This window comes from Epinephelus moara, chromosome 6 (genome assembly GCF_006386435.1).
Source record: "Epinephelus moara isolate mb chromosome 6, YSFRI_EMoa_1.0, whole genome shotgun sequence".
In the NCBI taxonomy this organism is placed as follows: domain Eukaryota; kingdom Metazoa; phylum Chordata; class Actinopteri; order Perciformes; family Serranidae; genus Epinephelus; species Epinephelus moara.
In genome coordinates, this window is record NC_065511.1 from 17,267,075 (window position 1) to 17,287,242 (window position 20,168).

Sequence of the window (20,168 nt, forward strand, 5' to 3'; positions counted from 1 at the left end):
ATAGTGTCAGCTTGTTGATATCACTTATTTTGCAACTGTTGTCAACCACTGAAAATGTGAAAATCCATCTATATAGATTTATTAAAATTAGTGCTAAATCAGCTGATATTTTGCACCTACTGATTGTTTATTGATCGATTGTTTTTGCTGTTGTCCTGCCACACACATGTGTAACGTTCTGCAGGTCAACATAATAACTTTAGCTGAAAGCATTAGCCTACCTCCACTCTGTGTGCAGCAGGTAAATCAACTCCTGGAACAGCAGTTTTCTTTAGGAAAATTAGTTCTTGATTTCTTCTCCTCTTTGACTGGCAGTGGTCATCCCGGTCAAAATGGTCACTGCAGACCCGACGGTTTGCATGTGCAGTTTATAGACAGGGGTGTTAGGATATATGTAGCACAGCTAGCCACAACTTCAGCCTGTCCATATCTGACAAAGATAGTTGATGAAAGCTGTGTGAAATGTAGCTCTATACTTTGTCGGCACAGTTCTGGAATGCACAAACACGAACCACTCTTTAAACAAAGGCACTGAACTGCCTGTTGCCCCTCTCTAACTCTGCTCCCCCTCAAATAAATACGGGTGGAAATCGAATTCAAAGGCCTCATCCACATTGTCAAAAACAGGTAATAATCATCCATGGCACCTGGGAAAATACCTGAAATCTGTTTTTCCATGGTTTTGTATCTAAGTGACTGATGTAGGGCATTAACAGAAAAGTCGACATATCGACGTCAGTGGCACAAGTCGACACCCCCCGGGAGGAGTCAACAAATCGTGTGTTTTTTCCCTCTCTCTCTCTCTCTCTCTCTGTGTGCTTGTGTACGGAATGCAATCGCTGCCTCTGATTGGCTTACGCTGATACTGATACTAAGTGAACATACTCGGGCGTACTATAAGCGGAGCGGACTCCGCGAGGAATGTCCGCAGTCATTCGGGCTTTCATAGTCGAGCGCACTTCTGCATTGTAGTTTCCTGAAAAAATGTCCGTGAAAAATCCCCGCGATGTGAAAAATACATGCCGAGCAGTCACTGGTGCGTGGAGCGGAGTCCGCGCGGTCGTAAAATCTGAGCTTTGTGCGCACAGGGCTTGCGGACGTCCGCTTTGAGTCCACGTGGACCTCCGCGGAGTCCGTTCCGCTTACGTTCCGCCCGAGTATGTTCGGGCCCGACAGACACACATCACATGTGTGGAGATACTTCACTTTCCTCCGCCGTGTCAATGTGATGACGTCATCAAATGACTTGTCGACTTGACTTAGACTTTATTGACAGATAAGTCGACCTGAAAAAAATTAAAGTCGTTAATGCCCTAGACTGATGTAATAAGCACTTTTTGAAATTGGTCTAGTATTGAGCTAATAACAATCTGAGCCTGTCAGTGGCATATGTAACCACTTTTAATGGACGTACTGTACAGTGACAGAGCACAGTTGCCCCATCTACGTTGCAGGTGTGGCGCTGCTGCTGGCTGCAGTGATCTCTCTCAATACTGGACCAGTTTCAGAATTTGTTGTTCACATCAACACAACACTTTGACACAGAAACATGGGGAAAAAGGATCCAGGTTGAAAAATGCTGAAGTTGCCCTTTAATTAAATCATTCTCACATTTTGGTTCATATGTGAAGGATGGAGACAGCGGGCAAAAGACTGGCAGGAACGGACAGTCCTGAAGGAGTTGTAGGCAGAGAGAATAGTTTTAAGGGATTCACAATTTTTCTGGAGCTGTGTGAACTGTTTTCAATGTGACAGTCACCAACACACCCATTAATGTGCAAAAGAAAATAATAATTTGTAATCAAAATGACACAGTTGGTGTGCCCATAAGCAGGGGCCGTCTGTGGTTGTTTCCAACAGTCAAATGCTGGCTCTACCTAATGTAACTAGCAGATCTGCTGTGTGTAATTGTGCTTCAACAGTGCACAATTTCGCTCCAGTTACAAACTGCAGGTGTAACAAATACCTGCTGCCTTCAAATGGCTGTAAAGAGTCACCTATGTCAAGGAAAGGTCTTCCGTGTATAATACAAAGACCCAAGCTATTATAGTGATTACTACCAAAAAGAGCCCAAACTTGGCTTAAGCACGCAGAGTCACATCATGATATAACGTCATCAGACCTACACACATCTTATGTGCACAAAATAACCAAAAAGATGAAATGATTTAATTACACTGGGGCCATGAATTACATCTTGTGCACACAAATTAACCAAAACGTGTTAAAGGCTTAGTTAAGTTGAGGTAATGAATGATAACTGCACAAATGAAACAAAGCTTGGATTCATTTTATTGCTCTCCGTGGCCACTCCCAGGCTCCATAGAAATCTAATTATAGACAAACAAAACAATCTGTTTCAGCCAAGAAGACAAAAAATGGTGTTTGCAAAAAACGTGCTAACATGCACATGCGAAACTCTATGTTCTATGTGCTAATTGCAGTTTCACACCATTGCACCATCCCTGATGTGTTTTTGTCTAAAATAAACAAAGCTGGCAACATATCGGATCTATCTTTGGTTGTTAGGGGCTTTGCTGACATGACATTGTTGATCATAATGAAGCTTTGTGCAGCCTCTACAGAGTAAGTTAGTTTGAATGTTCCAGTTTTATGAAGACACTCATTAGTCACACTGCAGTATCAGATGGTCCGTCCTGTCATCAGTGAGAGAGACGCTACTTGCATGACTTCTTTGAACCAATTAAAGCTTCTAGCTGTGTTTGATCTGACATCAGCTCACTTCTTGAGTCACTTTTGAGGTTCGAATATCAATATTTCAACAACTTACACCCTGATTTTAATTTAAACATTTTTTAAATAAAGCATAGAGCTGCGGCAGTTTGCTTGTATTCATTTTTTTCCCTGTAGATTTCTTTAAGCCAACAGACCTTGAAAAGAAATAATACACAATGATATCAGTGAGTCATACATCCACTTAAATTATTTATCCTATGAGACCAGCAGGAAAATTGCTATTGATGCTTTGTGAACTTTATTATCCATATGGTTTGCAGCATTTTATAGCTTTTATTAGATAGTTATAGTGGAAAACTGACAGAAAATGAGGCAAAGAGAGATGCAGCAAAGGTCCCCTGTAATTGGTGCAGCACAAGAATGAATTGGTGTCTTGTCTTCATGCTCGTACATTGTAATATTCTCACACAGACACATAGGTACACAGCCACACATCACCATAGAGACAGGAGCTCATTTTACAGCAGCTGAACCTTTGGCTTGGTCGCAGGCCTACTAAGCAGTATTGGCTGTGTTTGTGGGAAGCAAGGGAGTGATTTCGTCACTCCACTAGCATTTCCTAGTTGGTCACATGCAACGTTGGACTGGGAGGGATTTCATGAATGTTCTTCATGTTGCAGCCTCACAGAAGCTCTTCACCGGAGGGTGAAAAGAAGCAGCTGGTGACACTGTATGTATCAGAGGAGACACTTGGCTGTCTACGCCTTACCATGGCCAACAGTGGCTTAATAGTAGTGACCAAAACAGCAGTGCAGTGCAGGGGACATATGTTTTCAGGGTTCCCGTGGACCCTTCATAAGTCTGAAAAGACCAAATTCATTCTTCTATAAATAAGGCCTGAATGGTATTTAAATGTCTGAAATCAGTCTTCTATCGCATTGTATTGTATCGCATTGCATTATATCGTATGGTATCGTACCGTACTGTACCGTACCCTATCATATTGTATCTTATAAATCTTTGAATAATTGGTAACATCAACGGTTTTTCAAATACATTTAGCGACTGCCTCTCGCAGTATTACAGGGCAAGATAGCAGAGCCAAGACCACTCGCAGACCACTGACAGCTACTAGAGAGACAGCTAGGGGAGACTGCACGATCCCGCTGAGAAAAAACTGCATTCAGCCAGGCGTTTTGTTTTTTTCTTCAGGGCATGGCATCAGTGGAATTCAGCACCACAGACAATTAGAGAGTCTCCATCATATCACTCATTTAAGTTTAATGCCAAGAAATGGCTTGTTGACACCTAGTCTCGCTCACCAGACCTTTCTCAAGAAAAGAAAGGTCTGGCTGGGCCGACTCTCACTTTAAGATTGGAGAAAAAAACGCCCCGGCTGCTTGTATTTCTTTCAACCAATCACAATCGTTCTGGGCGGTGCCACAGCAACGGTGCGCTTGCAAAAATATTGCCGGGGGGAAACAGGTTTTGGTGTAACGCCCACAAAAATATCGCCTACAGGACGCGAAACCATGGCAGAAAAATGGCTACATCCCCGCAAGATCAAACACCGCAAAAGTTAGTAAAGGACGTGTTGAAAACTGCAACCTGAGGTGGTAGGGCGGGACTTCAGCGGGTGGCTCGTTCCACCCAATGAGAGGCTGATCTTTGCAGCGAACTTCCACCCACTCAGACTAGTTGACACCCAAAGATGTGAACACTGATACGTAAGATTTAACTGTAACATGCGATAGTGGACTTTGGCTGTAAAGGTATTAGGCTATATGTGATGTGTTTTTTGCTATAATGCAACATGTTTTTGACCTGTGTTACATGTTGTATATTATTGTTGCTTTTAATTTTTCTGGGATGCCTTTTTACAGCTGGTGAAGGGCCTGCCGATGAAAACCAGCCTTTAAGCTATTTTGGGTGCATTTACATTTGTTAAGATGTTAATCAATGCTCACTGTCCCTTTTTCTTAAATTAATAAATCAGAATCAGGTTTTGTCTTTGGCCAGGATGCTCAGAGCAGAGGATCCACAGTCTGCTAGTTAAATGTCACTTTACCCTGGTAGACAGGAGGAAGTACAAATTCAATCAAAACTGGCTGTTTAACCAAGACTTTGTGGCATGGCTGAAAGTGGTACAAGGCTTGGTGTATTTTTTACAAAATGTTTTTCAAACTCAGTGTGATGGGAATCAAGCCAGCTGAATCCCACATGCAAAGTGAGCAACACAAAATTGCCAAGAATACCTGCCAAACACCAGGTATTCCCCAGATCTGTTCCACCCTCGTTGTGTTTTATGCTACAGTAAACATTTGGGCAAAATTGTCCCTCATCTTAAGTAATTGATGTGGGTTCGTGTTTGTTTCCCTTCAGTTTTGGTCATTGTAAAATTTGTCTTAATTTTTATTCCGAGTGGCATTAAAAAATTTTTAAAAATTGTTAAATCTTGCATGGCTCAAGCTGTAGGAACCCTGGTATATGAAACTGAGGTAAAAAGAGGTAACCAAAGCTAAAAAAAAAAAAAAGCACATAAAAACCTATTCCACATTGTTGGAGTGTTACTCCCATAAGCTCTGGCAGCCTGTTTCTGCCAGCTCAGTGTGAGGTGATAAGTTACTCTATGGGGGGACTCGGGCCCTCACACAGCACTTGTTGTGAGAGTAGAGAAAATGCATTTTGGCTTTTTCTTTCTGAAAATATTTTCACAGATGCCCTGAGAGCCAAATGACCTCTGGTTCACAACGTTTTATCTTTTTCAGTGTCTGCCAGCCTATGACACTCCAGAGGTGTTTGGTCTCCACCCCAACGCAGACATAACCTACCAGAGTAAGCTGGCGAAGGACGTACTGGACACCATCCTCAGTATTCAGCCTAAAGACAGCTCATCAGGTGGAGGCGAAACCAGAGAGGCTGTGGTGTCCAGGCTGGCTGACGACATGCTGGAGAAACTGCCTCCTGACTACGTACCTTTTGAAGTAAGCATGTGTGTTTGTATGCGTTGTGCATGTCAGTGTGTGCACCATGAACAGCCCGAGGTGTGTTAAAGGCGAGTGAAGTAACATGTGCAATGTTCCCCCCCACTCACCATGTGTGCTGTGCGAAGTGACTGATGTGTTACAGTCAGCGAAGGTGGGAAGGTTGCGTGTGTTTGAGACGGTGTTAGACAGCGAGAAAAGACTAGAAATAGAGGGAGTGTGAACGTAGCTGGATTTAGCTTTGTTTTATTTGGGTTTTCTCTCCTTTTTTGTCACTAAAGAGAAAGTGATGTGAGAATGTGATTTTCCTGAGGCGAGGTGCAAAGCTCATCATGGAAAACTTGTCAGTGCACACCACACCCTGTCTACCACATTCACATCCATCTGTCTGGCTGGCTGTCTATACAGTATAAAGCAGTTAAAACTAGACTAGCCCAGTGGCACCAAAAACTATTACTGAATTTCAGGAGTATCATGCTGTTGCAGTATATAGGCTGGTTGAAAACTGTACCAATATGAGAGTTAAAGAAATTTAGTGGAATCTACCACAGAGGATTGCAGAGTACAACCAGCTGAACTTTATTTTACAGGTAATGTTACTAATTATCTGATGTACATAGACAAATACCAGCATAGTTAACACTTTGAGTTCCATACAAATCCTGTTATAAAATGTTATGTATCTCTACGTACATATTAGTCAATTCATCGTTCACTTTGTTCTTTTCCTTAAAAAGATAAATATGCAGTACATTGGTTGTAGTGAACAAAAGTTTTACTGGGAACAAGCCTACGTAATAACATTTTTGCTGAGAGGCCAGTGGGAGGAGGGTCAGTGATAGTATTAGGGTTGCCGTGGCCCCCCTTGGCCACACCCCCTGGTGGCGCCACTGGATTGGCGCCAAAAATATAGTTTAAATTGAAGGGCAGTCGTACAGAATTGAAATGCCCAACTGAATAGAGATAGAGAATAGATATGCCCTGCATCTCTCTGGTTCTGTCTCAATTTCTCTCTCTGTCTCTCTTTATGTATCATTGTGTCATACGGATGACTGCAAATTTATTATGTTAATCTGTTACGAAATCTATTGCACGTCTGTCTGTCCTGGAAGAGAGATCCCTCCTCAGTTGCTCTTTCTGATGTTTCTACCATTTTTTCCCTGTTAAAGGGTTTTTGGGGGGAGTTTTTCCTTATCTGCTGTGAGGGTCCAAAGGACAGAGGGATGTCGTATACTGTAAAGCCCTCTGAGGCAAATTGTGATTTGTTACATTGGGCTTTATAAATAAAATTGAATTGAATTGAATAAATACAGATATGGTAAAGGAATACTTCACAAACAGAATGAAAGTTTGTAAATCAGGAAGTCATGCTGTGTTACATTGAGGAAAACTTTCTTTCGTCTTTCTCACATGCCTTCATGGAAAATATTAATTTACTGATTGATGGGGACATCCTTTTACAAACTCTCACACAACTCGTGCAGTATAACGCAAGTCTCATTTATCCAGTTGTATGCTCAGTACTTTCCAAACACATGCATTTCATTGAAAACTTACTACTTAAAACTGAACTGCCAGACTCCAATACTGAGGGTTTTTTGTAAAATTGCATGTGTATGGGAAGTACTGAGCATACGACTGGATAAATAAGACTTGGATTTTACTGCCCGAGTTGTGTGAGAGTTTGTAAACAGATGTTTTGATATAGTTCTTGCTGTTAACTTGATCTCCAATCAAGTCATTTTGTGGGTGAAGGTTTCCTTCAACATTTAAATAAAAAGGAAATCAATCAATGTACACATTTTCAAAGAAGGAATGATCTCTCCATCTTTACTGTCCTTTTCTGTATTTACTATAGAAACCTCACAACAGTTTGTATTATCCACATGAGAGAGAAAAGCTTATGCAACACTTCAAAGCTGCAAATGGATCAAACTTATCCTTATTTTAAAGTGGAGTGGAGGTTAACAGAATTGTGGATGATTCCTGGTACATTTCCAGCTAATGAAAGTGTCTATGTATCGACACAGAAAGCCTGTGTGTGCTCATGCATCTTTGCTCCATGCATTATAAATTCTTCAGGAGGTTTGATCCTCTCATCTGATTTAAATGTAACCAGGTGAGAGAACGCCTCCAGAAGATGGGTCCTTTCCAGCCCATGAACATCTTCCTGCGTCAGGAGATCGATCGGATGCAGAGAGTCATAGTTCTGGTCCGAAACACCCTCACGGACCTCAAGCTGGCTATCGATGGCACTATCATCATGAGCGAGAATCTGCGGGATGCCCTGGATTGCATGTATGATGCCCGCATTCCTGCCCGCTGGAAGAAGGTTGGTTGAGAGGAGTGGCTTGAATTAAAAATTTGCTAAAAACCCTCTTTGGCCTTAACGTGATAATACACTCACAGGAAATCACTTTGCAACTCATTTGTGGACTTAAACTTCAACAAAATCAGACAATGTTATTGCCCTTTGCTTTCAGTAAAGAATGCTAACAAGCCACTTGAGAGAGCCTGGAGGCACACATTAATATCTGAAAGGTCTTTTTATTACTGTGCAGGTGTAATTTCTCTAATGTTATTATCTTCCTCTAGTAAATCAAAGGTTTGCTTGTTTGTTTCCGATAACATCAGATATGTCTTGCTACCTAAAAAGGAGGTCATCAGTCAAATTCTAATATCTCTTTAGCCTACACTGATGCTCCGTACCTTTTATTTATGTACTTCACTTTAAAATTTTACCCACAGCACAGGAATCCATTTCAGTGATGAATGAAAACGATTCTTGTTGTAACAAACTTAGTAGATGGAGATGCTGGGTTATTAATATTGAGAGAGGGGGAGCAAGAGAAAACAAAGAGGTATGACTTGGCATGACTTTTCCCGTACCTTATATTGGAGTCATTCTGTTTGCATTCATATCATGCCCTCACAAACATTACATGATTACAATAATTTAGACTTTAATGGCTCCCTGGCTGGGATTCAGAGTTTTTCTACCGGCAGTGCTTTCGGCCCATTTGCCTCCACTCGACTGTGTTTTGTTATGTTTTTTTTATTCTATTTTCTCTCTCCACACAGTGATTCACAATCCATTCTTTCATGTTTCCCTGTTGTCTTCTCCTCTGATCCATGTGGATGACAGCTTTCTGTGTTTCATTGTAATGTTTTGTTCATGTTGTTTGTCTTTGTCTTTCAGGCATCGTGGGCCTCCAGCACCCTGGGGTTCTGGTTCACAGAGTTGCTTGAGCGGAACCGGCAGTTCCAGGCTTGGATCTTTGAAGGGCGGCCCAACTGCTTCTGGATGACAGGCTTCTTCAACCCGCAGGGCTTCCTGACAGCCATGAGACAGGTACGCACAGCATCAGGCTACCTACCTACCTACCCACCGCCGGGGAGGAGACCAGATGGCACACTGAGGGAGAAGCAGGCACACGGCCACACACACACACGCACGCACGCACGCACGCACGCACGCACGCACGCAGGCAACCAAGTACACACACATTTCTTTTTGTTTTCCAATGAATTTCAATTTATATTTATGTGGGGGGAGTGAATGTAATAGTCATTCCCCTGTTGTTCATCAATATATATTATTACATTATATGTTATTAATTCAGACATGTATCCAGATTTGTCAAATTATATAAGTAAAATTGACTTAACTAGAATTCTATTTAACATTAAAGGAACAGTGTATAGGATTAAGTGGCCTCTAGTGGTGAGGATTGCAGAGTGTAACCAGCTGAATCTTCTCCCATGTGCCAAGCATGAGCTCCTGGTTATGATTCCTTCAGTTTTCACTGTTCAGGAAGTTATTACCAGGAGCCGAATTATCCACAGTGGTCTCCTCCTCTCCAAAACAAACCAGTGGTTTAATCCAGTAAAAACAAAACACAGTATAAAGCAGTTTCACTTTACAAATAAGTGTTTTTCTGATGCTGTGTGGCTGGTCGCAGAGAGGCTACCAACTTTAGAGGCTGTCCTGAAGATGCAAATGGCCCTGTCTGGAGCCAGTGTCTGGTTCGTCTGTTCTGGGCTACTGTAGATGCTGTGACATGGAGATCACGTAGACAAGGACCCGTTCATGTAGATATAAATGGCTCATTCTAAGATAACGAAAACACAGCGATTCTGATGATCATATGTTGTAGGGTCAATTATACAGCAGTCAAATTGGGGTGTCTCCCGCCTTGCCTCTCCCCTTTTGCTGTATACTCCATGGAAGAATGACATTGCTCTCGTAGTAATTTCTGTGCTTTAGTGCTGTTAAGCTGTTTATAAATTCATTTTATGCTAACATAATCCCGTGTCATCTTATTTGTGAGAGGGCTCGATTTTATTTGATTGTATGTGACAAAGAATTTTTATTTTACCTTGTTGTCGGGTATGTTTGCTGTGTTTTACTTAATTGAATGTAACATGGCCGCCCTTTTTCTGTTGTGCTCCATGGGAGAGGGGCTCAAGTTTATATGGTTGTATTTGACAGAGGATTTTGTTTTTATCTCTTGCTGTCAGAGTTGTTACGAATGATTGGAGTTCACCTCCAAAGATATCCACAGTCTGGGCCTCTTCATATCAACACAATGCAGACAACACTAAAATCCACTGGTTACATATACACTAAAGAAAACATACTTATATATTGCATCACTGCCAATGTATCCCCCTAAATCCTACACACTGGACCTTAAAAATAAGTGAAAATCGCATGGTAATATTCATTTCAGTGCACTTTGCTGTAAACAATTTATTAATTAATTTACTGTGTTTTTCTTATAACTTGGGGCTCAGCTAATGCTTTCTCATCTTGTTCTGCACCTTTTCTCCTTACTGTCTTTTGATGGAAGCATTTTCTGAGGTGCTCTTGATACAAGATGACTTTACTGACCGGAAACTACAGTGAGCATTAATTTTATCTATACAGGAAATACTGTTAAAATTAAGGATAAAACCGATCTGTATCCTATGAAGGTTGACAATGCAGGATTTTACAACAAAACAATGTTTCTGCAGAGACTCTGCCCTCTGCCTGTATCTTCTTATTTTCTGTTCAGGACATTTATGGCTGTGTATCCCCACAGCGTTCAGGTGAGATTGGGGCTTTGTAAATTGGTAGTGAACAGGTGCCAGACCATAAGCTGCAAGCATCCAAGAGACAGTGTCAAAAAAATGTAAATATAGCGATGCGAAACTTCAAATTTGTCTTTTGCTCGTCCATTACTGCCTCCACCAGGCAGGTTATCTACATTTTGACTCTTGTTAATCTTTGTCAGCAGAATATCTCCAAAACCAGATCTGAGGTCTGGTTTTCATATACAGAAACTGAGCTGAGATAGAGACCTGAGGTCTGAGCAATGTTTTCAGGGCCAACACATGCATTCACAATTTGGTAGTATGAATTGGAAATAATTTAGCATTGGTGTCAGGTTTGCACATCTGACTACCTCCTAGACTTATTTATTCCACTCGGTAGCAAAATCCCAGCTGCATGTTCAGAGACAGAGAAAATATTGTGGATGCAGATGTCTGTATTTTATTGAGCGGGGATTTGTTGGACCTCAGTGTTAGTTACCAAATATAGCCGTCATTTCCTCTCACTGAGCCTTCTCAGGAGAAACACTGCGGCTTTTATTGGACCAGTGGCATCACAAACTGTCTGCAGAGGCTTTGATTCTGTGTCTGTCCTTGTCATTTGTTATTAGTTCCTATCTGTTCAATTTTGTTCAATAAGGTTTTTGTCTGTTTTTTATTTTGCTCTCTTTCAAAATGAGAATAAAACGATAGAGGGGGTACAATACACACATTTCATTTATTTAGGGTGCACTCTGCCCTTGCTCTTTGCTCCTTTTGAGTCGTATGGGATTTATTCACTTTCTGTTGGCACAGCATCTCACAAAACAACACCATTGATAGAGTGCACTTCTCTGCCCTACACAGTGCTTTCTTATTGTACCTCTATTACAGCCCTGTTCTCAAAATTGATTTTTTTTTTTTTTTTTTTTGTGGGGAAACAGTTGCCAAATGTCAGCTGTCGCTCACGTGTCCTGCTGTGTTATACCGCTCACATTTACCCTTGGATTTGTCCCTGCTTTGTAGGAGATCACTCGGGCCAACAAAGGCTGGGCCCTGGACCGCATGGTGCTGTGCAACGAGGTAACCAGGTGGATGAAGGACGACATCACCCAGCCCCCTGCAGAGGGAGTGTATGTGTACGGCCTGTACCTAGAGGGAGCCGGCTGGGACCGCCGCAACTGCAAACTCATTGACTCTAAACCCAAAGTCCTCTTCGAGATGATGCCTGTGATCAGGATGTACGCTGAGAATAATGGTGAGTTGATTATCTGAGAACATTAGGTGGAGGAAGTTTCCTTACTTTTTTTCCATTTGCATATAATAATATAATAGTATAATATATTACATTTTCTTTAGTGTATAATCATCTGAGAATAAGAATTGTCATGTTCTCGTTTCCTTAGAATGAGCCATTTATATCTACATGGGTAGCAGGTTCTCGTCCACAGAGTACGCCATGCTGCACAGCCATGTTTCTACACTAGCCCAGGTCCATTCTGTGAGGAACTCCTACATTACAAGCACTGTCAGAAAAAATGTGAAACTGCTTTATTGAGTGTTTTTACCAGTTGAAATCACCTGGTCCATTTGTGTTGAAGAGGAACAGACCTCTTTGGATGGTTCAATTCCCAGTAAAAACCTCCTGAACAATAAGCACTGAATGAACTCTAACCAGAAGTTTCAGCTGGTTACAATCTGCAATCCTCACCCCTAGATACTACTAAATTCCTCTAAATCCTACACACTACTCCTTAAAGTTGAAAAAAAGAATCTGTATTTTGATGTGCCTGAGTAAAAGCTCTAATCTGACCACGAGAAGCTTTAATCCTGTCTTTTCTCTACAGGATCAGTCTTTCCAGTCTTTTGTCAGTCTCAGTCTATCCCTCTTCTCTCCTCCTCAACATTTGCATCCCACGCAGTCATTCAGAATAGATGGATGTAACATTTAAATGTCAGGCAGACTAAGTGCTATTTATTTTGTCTGGGAATAGATTACCAGCAGTATGTTGCACAGCGTTTGTTCTGGATAAGACCAGACTATATTCAGGCAGGCAGCAGAGAGACGGGGCCCCTGTGGACGCCTGCGAGCGAGGCTGCCTGGGAAATGAATTAATGATCCAATGATACGCGTAATGCGGTTTGTTTACACCATGTCCCCTCCCAGCTTCTCCCTCAAGAAGGCTGCCTGCTGGGTTTAAGTGTGTGTGTGCACCAGTGGAAAGGGGACCGGTGAGGGATGTGTCTGTAGACAAGTGGCTGCAAGAGCATCAACGAGTACATGTGTCATGCTTGTGTGTGTGTGTGTGTGTGTGTGTGTGTGTTGAAAACCCCTCTACTTAATTGTGACACCCTTTAAAGAGATTAGACACTGTGTATCTCTGATCACTGACCAGACAAGGGCTGTTTGTTTGCTGGTGAAATGATTGTTGGTTTTTGTGCTGATGGGGGGCAGGATTGAAGAACACTCAAGTAGCACTTCAGCATGGTGTCACTGACAGGCTAACAACCAACCACCTACCAAGCTGCATAAAAACCAAAGAACAATAAGGTGGCGCTGTGGGAGTAGAAGGAAATAACCATGGTCTCCTAATCCGAGTTGTTTGCCTGATTTGAGCAGACTTTGACTTTATAAAAACAGATGTTTTGTTGAACACAGCGGGGTGTCCCAGTGGCATCTCCTCACTGATTTAAATATTTCATTGACTTAAATTACTTCTCTGTTTCAAGATGTTTCATTATGAACTTAATTGAGAGATGATTTTACCATCTGGTTCTCTGTTTTCTGTCACTTTCCATCAAAAGTGTTAAAGATTCTGTTTTGGATTTTCTTCACCCGTGCTGCAGGTGTGAAGGACCCCCGCCTCTACTCCTGTCCAGTCTACAAGAAGCCAGTCAGGACCGACATGAATTACATCGCAGCTGTAGATCTGAAGACATCACTTCCTCCTGAATACTGGATCCTTCGGGGCGTGGCGCTCCTCTGTGACGTCAAATGATCACTTCCTGTCGAGAAACACTGAAACACATCTTAATAGAGGTTAGCCATTATTAACTTCCCATCAGTCACATGCCCATGAGTCTGCAGGATAAACAGCTGTTACCATGGCTACCACCAGTTTTTGTTTTACATTTTGCAATCTACTTTGCCTGGTATCAGAGTTGTCAACTCGTTACACTTTGTAAACTTTAAACTCTAAACTTTGACATTGTGTCCAATCTAACGAATCGATTTTCCTAACCAATCATGATAGACCAACATATCTGCCTGAATCTTACATCATATTAAGTCCACACTGATGCGTAACCATGCCAACATACCTGTTTTGCCATTGCTTTAAGTGTGGAGCAGAGAGAAGTGAAACAAACTACGATGTCGCGCAATATAGAGAAGACATGCAGATTTAGCTCAGCCTCAGCTGCAGTGTCTATCTTGTCTAGCGCTAGCCATTGTTGTTATTTCTCCTCATTAGTTTTGGCGCACCGCTAGATAACAGCCTAACAACAGCTTGACAACGGCAGTAGTCCTACCCATGGTGCTGATTGGCTAATCGTTAGTCCCCTGCGGTGCTCTGTGGATTTATGTCACAATGCCAGACTGATCACAACTCGATTTAGTGGGTAAATTCAAAGATCTGGACTCAGGCAACAGGAAAAAGTCTGTTGAAGGACTTTTTAAAACAAAAGCAATCCCTTACATTCCCTCCTACAGTATCATCTGTCATAAAGTGATAGAAAGACCATTTGTCATTTCACAGTGCAGCACATGTCAGGAGTGGAGCTCAAATAATGCATTTAGTTCAGTCAAGAGAAGGTCAACTGAGGAATGATCAAATTTGAAACATCATGTCAGTGTTAATCTGTTTAGCTTGAGGTCAAAGGGGACAAAGACCGCTGTATCATGATGACTGAGGGTCAGCTATAAGCATCTGGATTTCTCAGACTCTTGTTTCAGTTCAGTACTTTTTCAAGTTTGGCCTTCAGTGAGCTGTGGCTGCAGTGTACCTGCACAGCTTGACTCTTTTTTTATTACAATTATGTCAAGCACATAAGAGCAGCAATGCATCATAGGATATTTCTTTTCACAGGAAGTGGTTGGCTCACTAATCATCTAATCACCATCTTGAGTGGGCCCTACCCTGATTGTATCCAATTGTACTTTTAATTTTAAAACTGAGATTTAATTGAAATGTTAGTCTCTTAAAATTGAAGCTGCAGTGCAGAACAGACTGTACTGCTTCACTCAGTGATTCAACCCTGGCCCTGATGAGTCCAGACAAACTGTATCTGTCCCATCTGCTCACCAGGGGCATCACCCAACGTCAACTTTATAGCGCCGTCTTGAGTCAAACACATGTTGAACCACAGAGGAATAATTCTCGTCAGGAACTAGGTATTGGATTGATGTCATCCATTTAGTTGATTGCTGCCATGTAACAGCCTCACAGACCAATTTCGGCGGCTAAAGAGTATCAGGACGTGGAGGAATATTATCGTCCTGCTGTTTATGGTAAATTTAAATCACAGCACGCTCCTGTCGTGTTAATATGTCGTTTTTAAAGAACCTGGCAGGAAAATAATAACACTCAGTAGAACTGAAATACATAGAAATTTTAATGAAGTTTTTACAAAAAACAATGGCATCATCAAAACATCAAAACACTTTTTTGGTAGTATTTTCTTTTGTTACAAAACCACCGTACCATATGCACTCTAAAGCTACCCTGTACACAGATCAGGCTTGGGCTTCCCAGATTAAAATCGTCGTACTAAAATCATCTTTATCCCTTTGTTTTCCACTTGTTGTACTCCAGCCTGACTTGTAAATCTGTATGGCTCAGATTTGATCCCCGCAGCAACAAAAAACAGATTTTCCATTTTTTTAGCAGACATCTGACCCATGCCATAGCGACTTAGAATATTTTTAGCTCTGTGTAGAGTCAATAAAGATGATTAAAGTGCAAGGACAGTTTTGGGAAACTTGGCCCTGCATGAATATCACAATATATTCATAGATTATTTTTTTAATGCTTTTCCTTTTATTGACCACCTGTAAAATACATCCAAGACTCTGTTCTTCTAACAAGGTTGATGGAGTTATATGTACACATATGTGTGTCTCCTTGTTGGCTGGCTGTTTTTACTTCTCCTTAGCAACAGTGGTCATGCAGTTTTCCCTTGCAACATTTGTCCCTTGATTTTATTTGAATGATCAGATCCTCCTTCTGTGACCTTTTGTATCACTTTGTAAAAATTTGGTTAAGCTGGGGCACGCAAATGTCCTCATATCCATTACAGCAGCATGTTTTTTTTGTATTATTGTTAATTCTGAAATTCTTGTCTTTTGGATGCTCTCCATGAGGCCATGATGTGAAAATCGTAGGCATGTTCCTTGTTTTTCTGCTTCTTACTGTACATTGTTTGACATCCAAAATGTACTATGTCCTGCAAAGTGAACAGAATAAAAACTCTGTTTTTGATGTACCTGACTAAAAAAGAGGCTTTTATGGCAAAGCGACAGCCACAGGCCTCCAGAGCTGAGTCAGAATACTAATTTAGACCATTTCAGAGTCTTCTCTCTGAACTTGTATTAGACCTGACTGACTTGTGCCACTGTGGCTTTTCTGGATCCAACATTCAAATTACAATATATTTCAGGGGTTATTGCCTACTTGCTGTACATGCTACACTTACAGTTACATAAGTGACTAAATGTATACTATAGCTGTGGCATAGGGAACTTGCAATGCAACATTAAAATCACATTTCTATCCTTTCAGCACAGACCTGATTCTCTTTGTTTCACACGTCTCTGTTTCGAGAGCATTGGGAGGATTAAACCTCCTCCGTCTGTAATGAAGTCCTGTTCTTTGTGCCTGTGTAAATTCAGCATATTCTGAACCAGTCTTACGGCATTACATTCCCTTGGGACAGTGAGCGGGTCATCTCTGTGTGCACAAAGTAGGTCTTGAGCTCTCCTTTGCCCTTGACATTGATGATGCCTCTGCAAGAGCACATGTAGCCCAGGGTAAGAAGGATGCGACTCGTCTCCTCCGTCACCTACAGGGAAAACCAGATGGGTAATGTCCATTTTGCTTATCTTACACAACTGAATTAAAGTCCTGCAGGCAAACACTCAGCTCTCCAAAGGAATACATTTACAGAAACAGAGGGAAACATCTGCTGACCATTAACAATTGAGTAGCTTTCACCAGACCTCTACTGTATTATAGCTGACAAAATCAGGCATTGAGTTGGTTATTAGTGTTTTTAAGACTGAAAAAACCTGCGTGTTAGCAGAGCTGCAATCACAGGTGCCTCCCATCATACAGGATGTCTTTGTTCTACCTTTGAATAACTCAAGATTTCTTATTGTTGCCACTGCACATCTTAAAATATCAACAGGCTATCTTGGAATGCAATTCAGAGCACTGCAGTTGTGCTGCACTGCACAGCAGATGGCTCTATCAAATGTGTACAGGCTGTGAAGTGTAATACAGCCCTCTGAAGACTGAATGACTGAATTCTCACAGCCACATGCCATGCAGGTGAAAAACCATTCGATCCTATCAGTGCTCAGGCAGCGTGAAAATGTAAGATTTGAAGATGTCACATGATGTTAAGGTGACGTGATGTCCTTGCTGCCAGAAATAGAACGAGCACAGGGAAGAAGAGTTTCATCTTTTAAACATCTGTACTGACATTTAAAATGTCTCTATATGAAAACTGAAGGGTGCTGCTGCTTTGAAAGAAATAGTCATCTTCAAACACAATGTGATGGTTGACAGATACAGACTTCTCAAAGATCTGCTTTCTTCTTGAATGCATCACAGAAAATGGTGAAGTTGGAGTTATACTTTAGCTTTTGTTATCTTCAACAAATCCTGTGAAAAAGTTAGTCTATGTTAATACTTTCCAACTTTCCTGCCCTGTGTGGCTCTCAGCCACAAGTCCATTCACTCCTTCTGAAGAGTGAAGTGGTAGCGTAAGCTAACATTAGCTCACTTTGAACTTTGCCCCAAAAGGCAAGCAGCAAAACATGTCTGAACAAGCTGTAGCCCCAACTACTTTATAACATTTTACCAACCCTAATTGGGCACGACGACTGAAAGCAGATTGTTAAACTGTCCTTGACTCATTCAAAATAAACCTTGAACCATCCATCATCCAGGCAAAGCTCCTGGACCAGCTGGTGGTACGCCTATATATTTATTTTTTCTGAGGGTCTCATTGACACACTTGTCTTCGTTTCCCAAAGTGCCCCCCACCTGCCAATTTTTATGCAGATTTTAAGGTACAGATCTGTGAGTTTGCCTCACAGCAAAATAGCGGTTAAGCCAAGGACGTGATTCAGTGGTTGCCTGACAACAATAAACAAAAAAGACACAGCAAGCTGTAAAAAGTGCTCTGTCTGATTGGGGCAAGCCTCAACAAAAAAAGGCAGTGCGGTGCAACGTGTCCTGTCTGATCAGGTCTACTCCCTAAAATAATCATATCATTAAACTGTATGTGCAACTTATTTAAGAGACACAGGTCAATGCAGCTACAATGCTATTTTGGTGTTATTGCATGATGACAAAAAAATGATTTGCAATTAAATTAAGTAAGCATTTCATCATTTTTCAGTCACAAGGTTGCACCTGTTGTCATATAGGCTCTTTTTTCCCCCAACAAAAGTATTATTTTTTGCCACAATCAAGGGAGGCTTGGCTGTAAAAATATTTCACTGAGCGTACATTATTGAACCACTGATGTATGCTGTACCTTCTGGATAACAGTGGGGCTCTTTGGCACAGAGAAAAACAACATCAGGCTTTGATAGATGATACTTGTTAGGATCAGTTGTTGGCTTTGTTCTTCTCATGTGATGTGTTGACAATAAGACAAATGGAGGATATCTGTAGACATATTCCTTAATTACCTGTATTTTTCCCAGGACTCCAGTGCTGTCCATTCTGCTGGCTACATTCACTGTGTTCCCCCAGATATCATACTGTGGCTTCTGGGCTCCAATGACTCCTGCTATCACTGGACCATGGTTAATACCTGTCAAAAGGACGCCAAACAACTAGTGAACATTCCAGTAATATCTGTACTATATTTACTCAGTTATATTCTACCATTCTTGTTAATGTAAATGGGAAATAGTACACAGGACATATCAGTATTTGGTACACATTTATACATTTCAAGCAAAATTACAGTTGATTTATTGTATTTTCCTGTCAATGCATTTTTTAGGTGGTGGATTATGTAGCACCCCACAAGTGTTAATCAGGACACAGCTATATCAGGCACATTATAATGATTTAGTTTCCATTTCTGATGTCATACAAGAACAGTATTAAAATCCATTTTTGATATCACTGATTAATTATTGAGTGCAGCTCCAAAAGGCCTTCAGCAAGAGACCTGCTGCTTTCAGAATAAACAAAGCTTTTCACAAGATTTCATCAGAACATGAGAAGAAGTAGAAGCTAAATGCAGCTGAACTCTTAATCCCCCACACTCTCAGCACCTCTGCTAAGCAGGCTCTGGGGCTTTTCACAGCACTGAGATGACACTGGGCCACTCTTCACTCTGGCTTCTGAGTCAATTTCCAGATTGCTGGAAATTGTGATCTGCACACACAGGCACACGGCCAGTGGTTTGGTCCAGTCCCAGTGGGTAGCAACTTGTATCCCTCTCTGGTGGAGCGTTTTAGGCCCGCCTGGAAGCAGCGGGTTGTTCAGTCGTGCACAGGCACACTGCTGAGTTAATGGAGCATGCCATCCTGCGATCCTCACAGACAGGTTGAAGGTATCGAACTCCGACTCTTACTGCATGCAGGGAGCTGCCCGCAAGCTTTTCTCTTCAATTCTGCCTCTATGCTTTAGTTGGTCTCTCTGTCTTACTCTGCTGTTGTGTTGCCATGACTATACCCATGTCTTCCTGCAAAACATGACTTATTTTCTTGTTATTTAGCCATGCGTTCTACTGCTCTAAAAATAGATTGAAATGGCTGCATAAAGGCTATGTGTGCATGCCAGGTTGTAACATGGCAATGGAGCATACAGCTACAGTCAAGTTAATTACTTTAAGGAAACCTCCAGTTGTGTGGTTCTAAACAAAAGAATAAGATATGATTTCTGCCAACACAAGAACAAGTCAGTAAGGGTTGCAGTTCTAATCGAGCAGCAGAGACATTGTTGTACTCTCATATTTCATCTCATATCTGCAGCATTTTGATGTCTGACAGACAAAATATATATTTAAAGCCTTCAACATTTTCCATTCTCAGTCTGTGGTCAGTTACATTGACAGGTGAAATGATGGTCCCATACCACACCCCATCAGTAAAACTGTCTTGCCTGAATATTAATATTGATTATTACTCTGTTATATCATTATAAAGCATGTCACTGTATGCCA

At 41.4% G+C, this 20,168-nt stretch overlaps 2 protein-coding genes across 2 annotated transcripts in view; one reads left to right on the forward strand and one right to left on the reverse strand.

Annotated features, from left to right (window-relative positions):
• The window catches only part of dnah5 (dynein, axonemal, heavy chain 5), a 148,526-nt gene extending 129,703 nt beyond the window's left edge, over window positions 1-18,823 (forward strand). Inside the window, exons 84-89 of the mRNA XM_050046483.1 lie at window positions 5,466-5,681; window positions 7,801-8,013; window positions 8,881-9,033; window positions 11,784-12,015; window positions 13,605-13,797; window positions 18,694-18,823. Coding sequence (XP_049902440.1) covers window positions 5,466-5,681; window positions 7,801-8,013; window positions 8,881-9,033; window positions 11,784-12,015; window positions 13,605-13,756 — 966 coding nt within the window. The 3' untranslated portion in view covers window positions 13,757-13,797; window positions 18,694-18,823. The remainder of the gene's footprint in view (window positions 1-5,465; window positions 5,682-7,800; window positions 8,014-8,880; window positions 9,034-11,783; window positions 12,016-13,604; window positions 13,798-18,693) is intronic.
• adcy2a (adenylate cyclase 2a) overlaps window positions 16,653-20,168 on the reverse strand; it is an 88,032-nt gene continuing 84,516 nt past the window's right edge. The window contains exons 25-26 of the mRNA XM_050046484.1: window positions 18,679-18,803; window positions 16,653-16,817 (exon numbers count right to left, since the gene is read on the reverse strand). Coding sequence (XP_049902441.1) covers window positions 16,665-16,817; window positions 18,679-18,803 — 278 coding nt within the window. The 3' untranslated portion in view covers window positions 16,653-16,664. The remainder of the gene's footprint in view (window positions 16,818-18,678; window positions 18,804-20,168) is intronic.